This window comes from Leiobunum rupestre, chromosome 1, assembly GCF_980474605.1.
Source record: "Leiobunum rupestre chromosome 1, qqLeiRupe1.1.hap1, whole genome shotgun sequence".
NCBI classification, from domain to species: Eukaryota; Metazoa; Arthropoda; class Arachnida; order Opiliones; family Sclerosomatidae; genus Leiobunum; species Leiobunum rupestre.
Window position 1 is genome coordinate 20,600,136 of NC_143384.1, and position 15,713 is coordinate 20,615,848.

Genomic DNA, 15,713 nt, shown 5'->3' on the forward strand with positions numbered 1-15,713 from the left:
ATTAATCAAATCTGCTCCCCGCGAAACAAGTTTTTGAAAATTACGAATGTGCAGTCCGTTGAATTGGGAATAATACTGCTAGAATTACAATTACGATTTCGGTTGCCATGGTTACGCGAAACCTGTTCGGATAAGACTGTACGGAATTCATCTTTATAATTAGGCGGTAGCGCCATCTATATTTTGTAAAGTTACATGGCTAAAAATAAATAATTATTAACTAACTCACCGTAACTGGAGTTACAACGGATCGTGTTGACAGAATAAAATTATTTTGAAACAACTTCAAAGGTTTATTTGTTACGAGAAATCATACATTTCAATTTCGCATCGGATTCGCGAAAAAATTCAATTGCAATATAGTTGCCACCACTAGAGAAAGATGCCGCCACGGTAAAACGATAAAGTTGATAAAGTCTCCTTATTGAACGAAATTGGTCCCGCGCCAGCCAGATTTAGTTGTACCTCTATTTATTCCCAACTCAATGGTGCAGTCTCCTCTAAAATGGCGAGAAAAAGTTATCATATGACCCGTGGCGCCATCCATTATTTTTGAAAATAAAATGCGTCTTATTTGAACGAACCATTGATTGATAGACGGCGCCACGGGTAGAATGATAAAGTTTTCTCGTCATTTGGGAGTAGACGGCAGTATTCTTATTTTTTTTAAACTTGTTTCGCGAAATACTGAAATCTAACGTTTTGATTAGACCTCTAGATTAATATTCCCAACTCAATGCACAAATATGCCTTTTCCGATAAAGAATACCAAAGGAAGATGAAGTATGAACTTCCATGTTTCTGGTGGATCAACGAATTTCACATTACTGCCGCCAGGTGTTACGGAAGCTAAGCAGGACCGTGTTTCGGCCTAGGCAAAACAGGCGATTGCCTAGGGCCGTATCTTTCGAAGGGTCCGGTTTTAAATAAATCATCCTCCCAGGAAATCGCCAAGAAGTAATATTTCCGAGAGCCAGGACCTGCAAGCCGCGTTGCCAGTTCCTGAAACTCAAATTATCGTACCAGATCCAAAACATTATCGATTTCAGAAAAACATTACCGTACGCCTGAAAACTGGCGGTAGATTTAAATTGTGTGTGAAATAGTGACGTTAAACTTGTAAAATCAAATTTTTTAATAACGCTTAAAGGTCGACGGATTGAAAACTTATGTTTAAAAGTAATAGTTTTAACTGGTTTTCAGCCAATTTTAAAAATTATCGTACATTATCGTACGCGCAAGCTGAATTATCGAAAAATGTGTACTATATAGTACGCCATTAAAAATATCGTACGTCCTAAAAATTAGCTCAAAATTATCGACACGCACGATAATTATCGTAGGTCTGGCAACGCTGCCTGCAAGTCACTGTTTATATAGTGCTTGTGGAAATAATGGAAACTTCTCACCTGTAAACAGAACGTCGTAATATGTCGAAAAAGCTACCTGGTTAAAAGGGAACGCTTGTTGCTGCCGTAAAGGTGAAAAATTTCCATTATTTTAACAAGCGCTATATAAACAGTGATTTTCAAATCCTGGCTCTCGGAAATATTACTAATTATTATTGATTTCCTGGTATGATTTATTGAAGCGTCGATTGTAAGTTTATTTTCCGTTCTGTAGTAATAGTTAGAGTATATTTAAACAGAGTACAGAAAATTATTTAATCTAAAAAAATGTCCAGGACCTAACATTTTTGAAATTTCATTTACTCATGTTATATTAAGATCCATTGCGTCCGCGGGTATTTCGCGAATGAGCTGTATACGACAGAAATGCCACTCAGTCTAATTTCCCAACAGATTTTGTCCGTCCGTCAGTCACAATATTAATCGATTAATACTTGGTACCTCGCCCGGTTTGAAGCCCTTGCCTAAGGCCTAGAAACCGGCTAACACGGCCCTGAAGCTAAAGATGATTGGCGCTAGTGTACCAATCGTATTCTGAGATTTCTCGAGTCCTATTTCCGGAGCTCAAACGGGAAACTAGCCCATTAATAAACTAGTCTTTTAAATTGAATATAAACTCAACGCATTCTTTTAGAAAGACTCCTAATAGTCGAAGAAATAATTCACTATACTAATATGTTAAGCTATACCGGCTGCTGCGCGGGCCCTTGGACCAGCCCTAACATGGTTCGTACAAAATTTCCGGAATTAAATTACCTGACGTTTCTAGGTTTTCCCTGACCATTTTTGTAGAATAAATAACAAACATGAGGTCAAGCATGAACTAACTTTTTAATATCTAAATTAAATTTTTGTAAATATTGTTTTTTAGTTTTAATTTGTTTTTTTTTAAATATTACTATTTGTAAATATTTAAAATGAATCCTGTGAGCTTAGCTCCTCCCTGATGTAAAAGGGACGCCAAGTTGGGCAGTGGGAAAATAAAGATTCATTCATTCACAATTAGAGCTCTGCGTAACAGATACATTAACAAATTAAATTTCGATTAATCGTAAATATTTTGGTTAACATGCAAAAAATAATTTATATTGTAGGTTATGGATAAAATAAAATAAGTGGTTAATTTTTATCCAAACGCCGAGTTCGAGCATTGCGGTAAAGCCTAAAGCTGGTCCCAGGGCCGGATTAAGACTTTATGGGGCCCTAGGCCCAAGTTAATTTTGGTGCGCTTCCTCAATTTATAAGGTGGGGTGGCGGAGTGGTTAGCACTTTCACCTCGGAGCAAGAGGAGCCGGGTTCAATCCCAACTTGGGGCACTGGGTGAAAACTCGGAACTACTCCTTCCGCGTTGAGTTTGCAAGTTCTCTCCCCACTGGTTTGAGGGGTTTTCCCCCGAGCTCTTCGGTTTCCCCTTCCATAAAAACTTGTTGAGGTTAACGGTAATAGTTAGTGTACGGAGCTGTTGGCTCGCGTGGCATGAAGGGCTTGCTACCACCCTCCTACGCATTGTAACCCGGCCACCTGAGTTAAAAGGCTTTAAAAGTCGCTCAATGACTTAGGCCTTAGGTGGTGCCTTTGGTATTAGCCTAGCTTATTATTATAATAGAGAAATGGAAGGAAAAATTATTTTGCTGCCAGATTTAGTATGTCGTCAGAGGCTAGACGGCAGTCCGTCAGAGAATGTGACAATCAAACATTTTGGTTCATAGGGGTGGACGCATTTACTAAAATAACTCCGGAAAATATTTTGTGGAAAGCAAATGATTAAAGTTTTGTACTTTTATTTTTTTCGACCCCTCTTGGTGCCCCTTGTAGGCTTGGTGCCCTAGGCCCAGGCCTATTCGGCCTATTGGTTAATCCGGCCCTGGCTGGTCCAAGGGGCCCCGCAGCACCCGGTCTAATGGAACGGCTAATATTGGAAGTGTTGCTGTTTCATACCAAATAAATAAACGCCCACTTTCAGCGCGTCGTAATTAGCGAACGGCCCCTGGAACTAAAATGAGCGGACGATACCTTCTGATGACGATCTCGACCTCGTCGCCCGACGACGCGATGATTCTTTGAACTTCTTCGTACGTCTTCCCGGTTAAGGGGATTCCGTTCCACTCCAGCACTTGGTCACCTTCCTTGACCTCGCCGAGCGTCTCGACCACTCCTCCCGGGTAGATCTTGGCCACGTAGGCTCCGATGGTCCCGTTCGTACCTGGTATCTCTTTACCGCCCACCACTTTCATACCCAAACCGTTACCTGCAAAGAATCAATAGAAAATACGTTTATTGCACCTGGTAGCTAACTTCTTCCAGTGCACCGGTGTGTCGCGTGCAGAACACTTTTACAGGAGTCAGTAGACCTAATGTAGACCTTTCGCAATTTTCGTCACCGTTAAAACCATAGAATAAGAAACCTTTCTTAGTCTATGTTAAAACAAAACCCCGTATCTTTTCGGTGGCCTTTTTGAGAAAAATAGATTTTTAATTTTGCAGGGACTTGTGAAATCGCGTGTTAGGTTTTTACACGCGAGTTAATTTTATAGTTAAATAATTTCGTTTCAATATTGAATTTATGAGGATTTTAATTTAAAAATATTTTGGGGGCATTTTTAGAGATACGTGGTCTCGCGTCATGACAAAATTGACAATAGGCGAGATACGTGCTTTTGCGCGAAATGCGTTGCGAATATCAAAGATACGTTTAAATGTTTTCTCGATTTAAAAAAAAAATTCAAATGCAACCTATTAATGTTTTTAATGTTAGATACGTAAATTGGGGTGTAGAATCTGAATATGTCAATTTTTACAAAACCACGTACCTCAAGTTACGTGGTTTTGTTTTAACGGCGACGATCTGCAATTTTTTTATGTTTTTGAGATAAGTCGTGTTCCGAATTTTTTTTTTTTAAATATTAATGATTTAGAGTATTTAGATTATTTATAAGTATGCTACGTTTGTCCTATTAATTTCAATCCGATATGGTCTAGTGGCTAGGATATCTGGCTTTCACCCAGAAGGCTCGGGTTCGATTCCCGGTATCGGAGGTGTAAAACTTTTTTTCTTTTTTTAAATTTTTTACCATAGAATAAATATTGTGAAAACTATTTATCTCTATATTCCTTGACAAACCAGTGTATGCAAACAGTTCTTAGAGTTCTTTAATACTACTTTGGTGACTAAACTATAGGTGGCGCCACCTTTGTGCCTGCCCCGCGTTGATTACCTTGACAAGATGGGATTATCTTATTGCGTGAGAAAATTTGATTTGCAAATGTATAATATAACATTCTTTAGCTTAGACCTCGAAGCACACGGTGCTATGTCCGATATGGTCTAGTGGCTAGGATATCTGGCTTTCACCCAGAAGGCTCGGGTTCGATTCCCGGTATCGGAGCACCATATTTTTAATTTTAATTTATCTACTTTATATATTAAATTAACGAGAATTAACTAAATGTCTTAATTATTAACCGTTATTTCCAACTAATTTCGATTTAAGTAAATTTTAACTTATTTTTTTGTAATTAGATACCTATGAATGACAAATTAATTGTTCAATTCAAACCTACAATTAAATAATTAATTTATAATTCAAACCTATAATTAACTAATTCTAACCTATAATTAACTAATTCTAACCTATAATTAAATAATTCTAACCTATAATTAACTAATTCTAACCTATAATTAACTAATTCTAACCTATAATTAACGAATTAATTTATAACTCAAACCTAAAATTAACCAATTAATTTATAATTCAAACATACAATTAACGAATTAATTTTTATTTAAAACCTACAATTAATTAATTAATTTATAATTCAATACTACATTTAACTAATTAAATTATTTATTATTTTTATTTATTTGTGGACGGACTTCCTGTACATGTACTAATTTAAAATAAATAAAATTTAACCACTATTGCACAATAAAAACATATTTATTGCTACTACAGCTGTTTCGGCTCCCTCCGGTAAGGGAGCCGAAACAGCTGTAGTAGCAATAAATATGTTTTTACTGTGCAATAGTGGTTAAATTTTATTTATTTTAAATATTTTAAATTAATTAAATTATAACTAAAACCTATGATTAATTAATTAATTTATAACTAAAACCTATGATTAATTAATTAATTTATAACTCAAACCTAAAATTAACCAATTAATTTATAATTCAAACAAACAATTAAATAATTAATTTATAATTCAAACATACAATTAAATAATTAATTTATAATTCAAACATACAATTAAATAATTAATTTATAATTCAAACATACAATTAAATAATTAATTTATAATTCAAACATACAATTAAATAATTAATTTATAACTAAACCCTACAATTAGATCAATAATTCATACTTAAATAAATAAATAAATTACTTTCCTTAATTTAAAAAGAATTTACCATAAGTAACTTAATTCCATAAGTAACTTAATACCATAAGTAACTTAATACCATAAGTAACTTAATTCCATAAGTAACTTAATACCATAAGTAACTTAATTCCATAAGTAACTTAATTCCTTAAGTAACTTAATACCAAAGTAACTTAATACCATAAGTAACTTATTACCAAAAGTAACTTATTACCAAAAGTAACTTATTACCAAAAGTAACTTATTACCAAAAGTGACTTATTACCAAAAGTAACTTATTACCAAAAGTGACTTATTACCAAAAGTGACTTATTACCAAAAGTGACTTATTACCAAAAGTAACTTTATACCAAAAGTAACTTATTACAAAAAGTGACTTATTACCAAAAGTGACTTATTACCAAAAGTAACTTATTACCAAAAGTAACTTTATACCAAAAGTAACTTATTACAAAAAGTAACTTCTTACCAAAAGTAACTTTATACCAAAAGTAACTTATTACCAAAAGTAACTTATTACCAAAAGTAACTTATCACCAAAAGTAACTTATTAAATGAATTAACTTGTTACCATAAGTAACTTATTACCATAAGTAACTTATTACCAAAAGTAACTTATTACCAAAAGTAACTTATTACCATAAGTAACTTAAAACCAAAAGTAACTTATTACCATAAGTAACTTAATACCAATAAGTATGACAATTATGAAAAATTATAAATGATGTGATTTTTAGAGCTTTTGCACAATTAAGGTTAAATACAGTACAGAGCCCCCTAGTATCGAAATATACTACAAACTAGTGCGATAATATAGTAGTTAATTCAGTGCCGAAAAAAAATTGGGGGAAGCACGTACCACTAACGGATCGGTCCTTGGGGTCCCTAGTCAATAGGATTCTTTTGATTGGGAAATCGTACTTCCTCGATGTGTTCGACTGATTTGAAGGCTTTAAATAAAAACAAAATTCACATTTAAATATTTTACCAGCAGAAAGGTATATAACATATGTAACATACTAGTTGATTTTATAAAATAAAAAGTGGTCTGCCTGGAGCATAGCGTCGATTTGATTTGGGTCGACGGTCTTTCGCGAAAAAAAGGTACGTAGAATAATTCAAAACCTATTCGGCGGCTGGATCAAAATTTATCGGCGGCGCGCCGAAAAGTAAATGACTTGGCGGCGGCGGCGGCTCGGCGCCAAAAAAATATCGTCGTCGGCGGCGGCGTTAGATCGGCGGCGCTACGCTCTAGTTTTGCCCAACAAGACCCAGCTTTATAAGTATATTCTTCGCACGAGCGATTTGCACGCCTCGCTAGAAAAAGACAATATTCCTCTGGCGACTTCAGCGCGCGCTCGTAGTCTTGCAAGAGTTAAGCCCCATTTTCATGCTCGCTGGTAGCGGATAAAAATCGTCAAAATTCGCATCCGCCACTCGCAAGCGTGAAAATAAAGCTAAAATATCTGTTTGAAACAGATCGACGCGGAAAGTGAAAAAGTGTATAGCTGAAGCGGATTTTGGCGATTTTTACCCGCTACCAGCGAGCATGAAAATGGGGCTTAAGAGACTGTGACGTAAGAGCAACATTTAAACAAGAAGACCACGTTACTTTATAAAATGAACTATTAGACATAAGTCAATAATATCGTTCCATAAGTTTGTCACTTTGGGAAATATTTACGGAGATCTAGTAACAGAATGACGTCATCACAAGAAGAAAATCACCCCCTAGCGAGGCTCTGTACGTGTGACGCGTTAGCAAGCGGACCCCAAACGGCAACGAAGCCCGTAACGCAGTCTGTATTCCGAATAGCTCTCAGTAAAACTTTTGCATGTGAAGAATAGGAAGTGTCACACTTATGTTACAATATTATACACTTATGGTATGCCATTGAATAACATTTTCATGAAAAAAACTTCAATGAGACCTTGTTTCACACGAAATATACAATAAGCGAACCCAAAAAGTGCGAAAATTCTTATAATCCTGGCGCTATTGAAAAAGGTTACTATGGAAATGAAATCGCGTGAGCTAAACTGCAGATTGGGGTGGCGGAGTGGTTAGCGCTTTCACCTCGCAGCAAGAGGAGCTGGGTTCTATCCAAACTTGTGGCACTGGGTGAAAACTCGGAACTACTCCTTCGCGTTGAGTTTACAAGTTATCTTCCCATTGGTTAAAGGGGTTATCCACCGGGATCGATGGTTTCCGTTAAATAAAAACTTGTAGAGGTTAATGGTAATAGTGTGTAGGGGGCTGTTGGTTCGCGTGGCATGAAGGACTTGCCACCACCCTCCTATGCATCGTAACCCGGCCACCTGTTTAAAGGCATTAAAATCCGCTAGATGACTTGGGCCTAGGGTGGTACCAAGGGTATTAGCCTAGCTGATTATTATTATTATAGATTGTTAAAGCTAGAAACGTGACAAGAATTCCTAACTTCCCATCAGTAAAGCTGATGACGCGTGTTTCGTCAGGGAGTTGGAAGTGACGTAATTTACGTCATATCCCGTGAACAAGGTTTCATTAAAAAAATGCTTTTGCGGCATACTTGAGAGTGATTATGTTGTATACGGTTATAGCTATAAATACCGGAATTTTCCTTCCTTGCCGCATGATGGCAGCACCACCTTCGCCCAGCCGGCTCGAAATGGGCTCATCGGAGTGACCGGAACGGTCGCTGTCCACTCTTTCCCTGAACCTGGCTTGACCTAAAAACCGTTTAAAACGCAAAGTGAATAACAGATAAAAATTTAAAGTAACCTCGATTTTTGTGCTATTAAATTTAGTGATGCCATCGTCAAAAAAACCCCGAAGAAAAAACATTAAAATCTGGGCAAAAAAAACTTTGTCTAACCGTTTTCTGATTATGCCTAGTTAAGCCTAAAATTAGGAGTAAAAAAAGGTACACCTATACGATGAAAAGTATAGGACCAAGCACGCTTCATTGAAAACGCGTTGAACAAGCGTATAATAACCGAGGCTTAGGCGACAGTCGAGGTCAACGTGTTGTGAAACGTCCAAACGCAAACTACACTTTATCTACTCTTTTGTAAGAGGTATTCGCTAAGCCTCGGCCTACACCATTAAAGACTTCTTATCTCTTTTTGGCCAAACTATAAAAAATTTCCAGACTTGGTCATAAAAAAAGATGTAATTTTTCTTTCGCCTCGCAACGCGTATGCAAAAATTTACAACAAAGAAATGTATACGTTATCGACTCCGGACGGGCCTTGGCGACGAAGAATCATTATATTCCCATCGAAATAGCAAGAATACAAGCAGTTAGGGTAGGATAGTAGCCCTGTTCCCTTCCTTTAACAATAAGCAGTCATTTTTCACGTCTAAATATAGAAGGGAATCCATATACTCCTTTAGGGGACGTCATTCTTGGCGTAGGTCTAAATGGCAGAACCAGTATGGGGAATGGTATTCAGGACAACTGGCATTGTTAGAAACTTTTCGGACAAGTTTGGGACAACTAAAATAGGGCTTGCAGTGCAAGTCATATGCAACTATATTAGGACTTGAGTGAACTCTAATGCAACTATAATCAAGCTTGAGTTAACTCCAATGCCTTTATTTTCTTGCTTGAGTTAGCTCAGACAAGAATATACTTGCACTGGAGTTAACTTCAATGCAAATATTCGCGGACTTGAGTTGGGCAACTATTCTTAAACTTTGGGCTATGGCCGCCAATTTGAGGGCAGTTTTTTATCTATAGGAAAAAGCATGGGTGACGTCAACATACGTCACGCCGATATTACTCTATTCTTGGACTTGAGTGAGGTCTAATGCAACTATGCTTCGACTTTTTTAACTCTAATGCAACTATGCTTGGACTTGAGTTAACTCTAATGAAACTATTCTTGAACTTTTTTAACTCTAATGCAACTCTGTTTGGACTTGAGTTAACTCTAATGAAACTATTCTTGAACTTTTTTTTAACTCTAATGCAACTATTATTGGACTATGCTAGGTCTTGAATTAACTACAATACAACTATGCTAGGTCTTGAATTAACTACAATGCAACTATGCTAGGTCTTGAGATAACTACAATGCAACTATGCTAGGTCTTGGGATAACTACAATGCAACTATAATAGGGCTTAATCTAACTTTAATGTAACTATGTTAGACCTTGAGTTAACTACAATGTAACTATGTTAGACCTTGAGTTAACTACAATGTAACTATGCTAAACCTTTAGTTAACTCCAATTCAGTGGCGTAACTATAGGGACCCGCAGAGCCCGCGGCAGGGCCGTAACCAGGGGGGGGGGGGGGCGGTCGGGCCGTGCCCACCCTGAAGCGTATGGTTGTATGTACAATTTTTTATTTGTTTCCATTGCGTGCCCCCCCTGAAATCAAATCCTGAATGTTTTTGCTACGAAAATTGTACTATTGCTTGATAACCAATAATTTTTTTTTTATAAAAAGCCCTTTTTATATCCTGCGGGGGGCCCAAACGTTGTCGTTACGCCACTGCTCCAATGCAATTATGCTAGGCATTAAGTTATCTCTCATGATACAACTATACTCGGTTTTGAGTTAACTTCAATGCAACTATACTCGGGTTTGAACCAACTACGAGGCGTACAATTCAGGTACAGTCTGTATAAGATTTCGAATGAATGAGACGACACCACCTTGCAATTAAAATATGACTGCTTTTAAGTCTTCTGATAAATAACGGTTCATTATTGAAATTTCGCCTACTATGATAGAAATTTCCAACAAGGGGGATTTTTAACATACCATTGCAATTTGAAAAAAAAAAACATTTCTACAGATTAAATTTCGTTAATACTTTGCCTTTAATTTTTTTAATTTGAGTTAAAATTCTAGGGGAACTATTTATATAAAAAACTAAGCCTCGTTTTATTACACATAAAAGCAAGTATTAACGGCATAGCTGCGAAAATTCCACAAACTCTACCCATAAACAATTTGGGGAAAAAATAAAACTATCCTTTGAAGACCAAAAAATAAAAAGCAGCACACAATAACCTCGCGAAAATGACGGTTCTCTCCAAACCCGGATGATTATTATTTTTAATGATAGCCACCGAAAGATGGCGTTATATATTAAAACAGAGATAGTAAAAGTACGCGAAATTGAGGTCAAAGCGAACCTTCTTTCCCCGGTTATAACCTAACCACTTCTGTTGATTCTCACGCGCTATCGCAATTTTCCAAGCGTCCTACATTCTCGTGACGTCATTACGTGCCTTTGACTTAATTACGACTGGGGAAAGCAACCGAGACCGGTAGCAATTGGCGGCCGCCTTTGAGACGCGGCACCACGTTCGAGAGCAAATCTCCTTTTTTATATGAAGTTGCGGAGTCGTAAATACGCTCCGAGACAAAACTCGACGTTAACCGCGACAAGGCACCCGGTTGGCGTTAGGGAGTGTCGAGATTCGGCTAAGACGAAAGGGGGGTTACCTTACGGAATTTCGAGATTGCGAGCTGGAGTGAAGCAAAAATGACTCTTCCCCCGGCTCACCCCCTTACGTTTCCTTTCCTGCCGAGTCTCCAGGATGGAGAAAATGTTTTTTTTTGAACTGATCCCCCTGTTACCTCGTTGTGTCTATTTTCACGTTCACTTTTCGCTTTCTTGGCCCGTCTCTATTCCATTGCGAAGAGCTTTCATTTATACTGTGAGGATACAAATTGTAGCCGCACCGATGCTACGAACCGTTTGGTTAGGGTTTATGTGGGTTGGCTTGATGTAGCTGTCTTTATTGGTTGTGTCTTGTCGGGTTTCTTATTGTTGGTTACAGAGGTTGTCTTTATTGGTTGTGTCTTGTCGGGTTTCTTATTGTTGGTTACAGTGGTTGTCTTTATTGGTTGTGTCTTATCGGGGTTGTGATTGTTGGTTACAGAGGGCATCTTTATTGGTTGTGTCTTGTCGTTTTTGTTATTGTTGGTTAGAGAGGGTGTCTTTATTGGTTGTGTCTTGTCGGGTTTGTAATTGTTGGTTAGAGAGGGTGTCTTTATTGGTTGTGTCTTGTCGGTTTTGTTATTGTTGGTTAGAGAGGGTGTCTTTATTGGTTGTGTCTTGTCGTTTTTGTTATTGTTGGTTAGAGAGGGTGTCTTTATTGGTTGTGTCTTGTCGGGTTTGTTATTGTTGGTTAGAGAGGGTGTCTTTATTGGTTGTGTCTTGTCGGGTTTGTAATTGTTGGTTAGAGAGGGTGTCTTTATTGGTTGTGTCTTGTCGGGGTTGTGATTGTTGGTTACAGAGGGCGTCTTTATTGGTTGTGTCTTGTCGGGTTTGTAATTGTTGGTTAAAGAGGGTGTCTTTATTGGTTGTGTCTTGTCGGGTTTGTTATTGTTTGTTAGAGAGGGTGTCTTTATTGGTTGTGTCTTGTCGGGTTTGTAATTGTTGGTTAAAGAGGGTGTCTTTATTGGTTGTGTCTTGTCGGGTTTGTTATTGTTGGTTAGAGAGGGTGTCTTTATTGGTTGTGTCTTGTCGGGTTTGTAATTGTTGGTTAGAGAGGGTGTCTTTATTGGTTGTGTCTTGTCGGGTTTGTAATTGTTGGTTAGAGAGGGTGTCTTTATTGGTTGTGTCTTGTCGGTTTTGTTATTGTTGGTTAGAGAGGGTGTCTTTATTGGTTGTGTCTTGTCGTTTTTGTTATTGTTGGTTAGAGAGGGTGTCTTTATTGGTTGTGTCTTGTCGGGTTTGTTATTGTTGGTTAGAGAGGGTGTCTTTATTGGTTGTGTCTTGTCGGGTTTGTAATTGTTGGTTAGAGAGGGTGTCTTTATTGGTTGTGTCTTGTCGGGGTTGTGATTGTTGGTTACAGAGGGCGTCTTTATTGGTTGTGTCTTGTCGGGTTTGTAATTGTTGGTTAAAGAGGGTGTCTTTATTGGTTGTGTCTTGTCGGGTTTGTTATTGTTTGTTAGAGAGGGTGTCTTTATTGGTTGTGTCTTGTCGGGTTTGTAATTGTTGGTTAGAGAGGGTGTCTTTATTGGTTGTGTCTTGTCGGGGTTGTGATTGTTGGTTACAGAGGGCGTCTTTATTGGTTGTGTCTTGTCGGGTTTGTAATTGTTGGTTAAAGAGGGTGTCTTTATTGGTTGTGTCATGTCGGGGTTGCGATTGTTGGTTAAAGAGGGTGTCTTTATTGGTTGTGTCATGTCGGGGTGGTGATTGTTGGTTAAAGAGGGTGTCTTTATTGGTTGTGTCTGGTCGGGGTTGTGATTGTTGGTTACAGAGGATGTCTTTCTTACTTTTTGACGACTGTCTTTATGAATTGTGGTGTGTTGCTTTGAGGTGACTGTCTTTAGTCCATTGGACTGTAAGGTGTTGCTTTTTGGCGACTGTCTTTATGGGTTGTGAAGTGTTGGTTTTTGGCGACTTTCTTTATGAGTTGTGGGGTGTTGCTGTGTGGTGACTGTCTTTATGGAATATGAGGTGTTGCTTTGTGGTGACTGCATTTATGGGTTGTGAGGTGTTGCTTTTGTGGTGACTCTCTTTATGGACTGTGAGGTCTTGCTTTTTGGCGACTGTCTTTATGGGCTGTGAGGTATTGCTTTGCTGTGACTTTCTTTATGAGTTGTGGGGTGTTGCTTTGTGGTGACTGTCTTTATGGACTATGAGGTGTTGCTTTGTGGTGACTGCCTTTATGGGTTGTGGGGTGTTGCTTTGTGGTGACTGTCTTTATGGACTATGAGGTGTTGCTTTGTGGTGACTGCCTTTATGGGTTGTGGGGTGTTGCTTTGTGGTGACTGTCTTTATGGACTATGAGGTGTTGCTTTGTGGTGACTGTCTTTATGGACTATGAGGTGTTGCTTTGTGGTGACTGTCTTTATGGACTATGAGGTGTTGCTTTGTGGTGACTGCCTTTATGGGTTGTGGGGTGTTGCTTTGTGGTGACTGTCTTTATGGACTATGAGGTGTTGCTTTGTGGTGACTGCCTTTATGGGTTGTGGGGTGTTGCTTTGTGGTGACTGTCTTTATGGACTATGAGGTGTTGCTTTGTGGTGACTGCCTTTATGGGTTGTGGGGTGTTGCTTTGTGGTGACTGTCTTTATGGACTATGAGGTGTTGCTTTGTGGTGACTGCCTTTATGGGTTGTGGGGTGTTGCTTTGTGGTGATTGTCTTTATGGACTGTAAGGTGTTGATTCCGGGTGGCTGAATTTATGGGTACTGTAGGTGTTTATTTCCGGTCCATGACAAGTTAATTTAATCGTTCACTGGTCATAAAGACCAGTTTGTTTTCCATTGAAAGTATTAACTCAGTAAAGTAAATTTACTAAATGACACTGGAAATAGCTAACTGGAAGAATAATCGACCTGCTAAAACGATTCATTAGTGACTATCCAAATCCCAATTTGAAAGTATTTCAATGTTACTTTAATCAAAATAGTCAACTTAAGGCATTAAACGTCGCTAGATGACTTGGGCCTAAGGTGGTGACTTGCTGATTATTATTATTATTATTATACATCAACTAAAATTCCTAAATATGACTTTCTACTATTTGGAAGTATTGCAAAAATGACTACTTTCTTATTTTTAAGTATGACCAGTTTTTTTAATTAATAGGTTGTGTCCTGTTGGTGTTGCTAGTTGCGAGCTTTTTCGAGCAGGGTCCAACAGCCTCGAAACCCGCGACGTCTTGTTCTTTTTTGCGAAGGAGTGGGAGATCATTATTAGCTTCGCTTGATAAAACAATACTAATCCTAATGCATTTTATCGTCACTATAGTTTCCTTTCCCTTCCTCTTTCGTGACATCTTTTCTGTCTCGAGAACTACACTCCAATTGATCAATTTCTAGCTCTACTTACCCCAACCCTCCGAGGGGCTTTAGGGCCCAGTTAAACACTTCAATCTAAACCCTACCCTCGACAAAAAGGTTTCGAGGAAGGTGCTACTAGGTTTAAAGCAAAGATAAAAAGTCTTTTGATGACGGCTAATCTCTAAGCTCTTTATCTCTCTTATCCACTTGAGACGAAAATTGTTTCACGCGATTTAGTTTTTTCCAAGTTTAGGGAAGAATTTACGATCAATACAAGAAAGAACACTGCTAAACATTGTACGATTAGACTGTATCTGACCGCTATTGTAACGTAAATTGATGGCTATCTAAAGGGTTAAAAGGCCCAAGGGCGTATCCAGGATTTTATTTCAGGGGGGTTTTGAGGGAAAATATCAAGGGGGGGGGGGTGCTGACGGAAGTTTCCCTGATTTTTATTAGGCACCCCCCCCCTTAAATACGCCCTTGAAAAGGCCTGTTCTAAGGAATCCTTAGAACTGCCCAAAAACAATTACTTTATACAAACTAAACCCCAAAAACATAATTTCAATGTTGGAACCTTGGAAATATTTTATTTTCTAACAACTTGTTAAATAAAACCACAATAGCTGCGGATATTTTAAATTTGTCATACTTTTTTGCGATAATTTTTACGATAAATAGCACTGCCTAAATCCGATTTTAGAACTGCAAATCTGAGTTTTAGAACTGCCCACTATTTTAGGCCCTGAAAAAGATTTCTCGCTCAAGCGAAAGTTTCAAGCGGGACGTCTGCCCATGTGACTACATTCAGCCAATGGGAAACTAGTTGTAAATTGTAAGTTGTTGCGTGCAGGGCCCCTACTCAAATCTTCAATTTTTTTATGGGAAAAATAGGATTATATTACTAAAAATATAGGACTTTCTAGGATTATATTTACAAAATTATAGGATTTTATAGGACTATATATGCTATTTAATTTACTAACTTTATGCATTTAAAAACAAAATATATATTTAGAGAAATAAATCTTTGATTTTCACTTAAAAAATAGAAACTATTTAACGTTTTTGTCACAAAAATATACTAGTAGCTAACCATGTTAACAATAACAAAAGTATGGACTAGAATGACTTGGTATAGGAATTTATCCCATAGCTAAATCTAGCAATTTAACTGAG

At 37.7% G+C, this 15,713-nt stretch overlaps 1 protein-coding gene across 3 annotated transcripts in view; it reads right to left on the reverse strand.

Moving 5' to 3' along the window:
- LOC149961306 (uncharacterized) overlaps positions 1-15,713 on the reverse strand; it is a 156,343-nt gene that overhangs the window by 22,008 nt on the left and 118,622 nt on the right. For all 3 annotated transcript variants that reach the window (XM_090176713.1, XM_090176707.1, XM_090176704.1), the window contains 3 exons: positions 8,383-8,501; positions 6,649-6,739; positions 3,423-3,657 (listed from right to left, as the gene is read on the reverse strand). In XM_090176713.1, the coding sequence (XP_090032839.1) occupies positions 3,423-3,657; positions 6,649-6,739; positions 8,383-8,501 (445 nt within the window). The remainder of the gene's footprint in view (positions 1-3,422; positions 3,658-6,648; positions 6,740-8,382; positions 8,502-15,713) is intronic.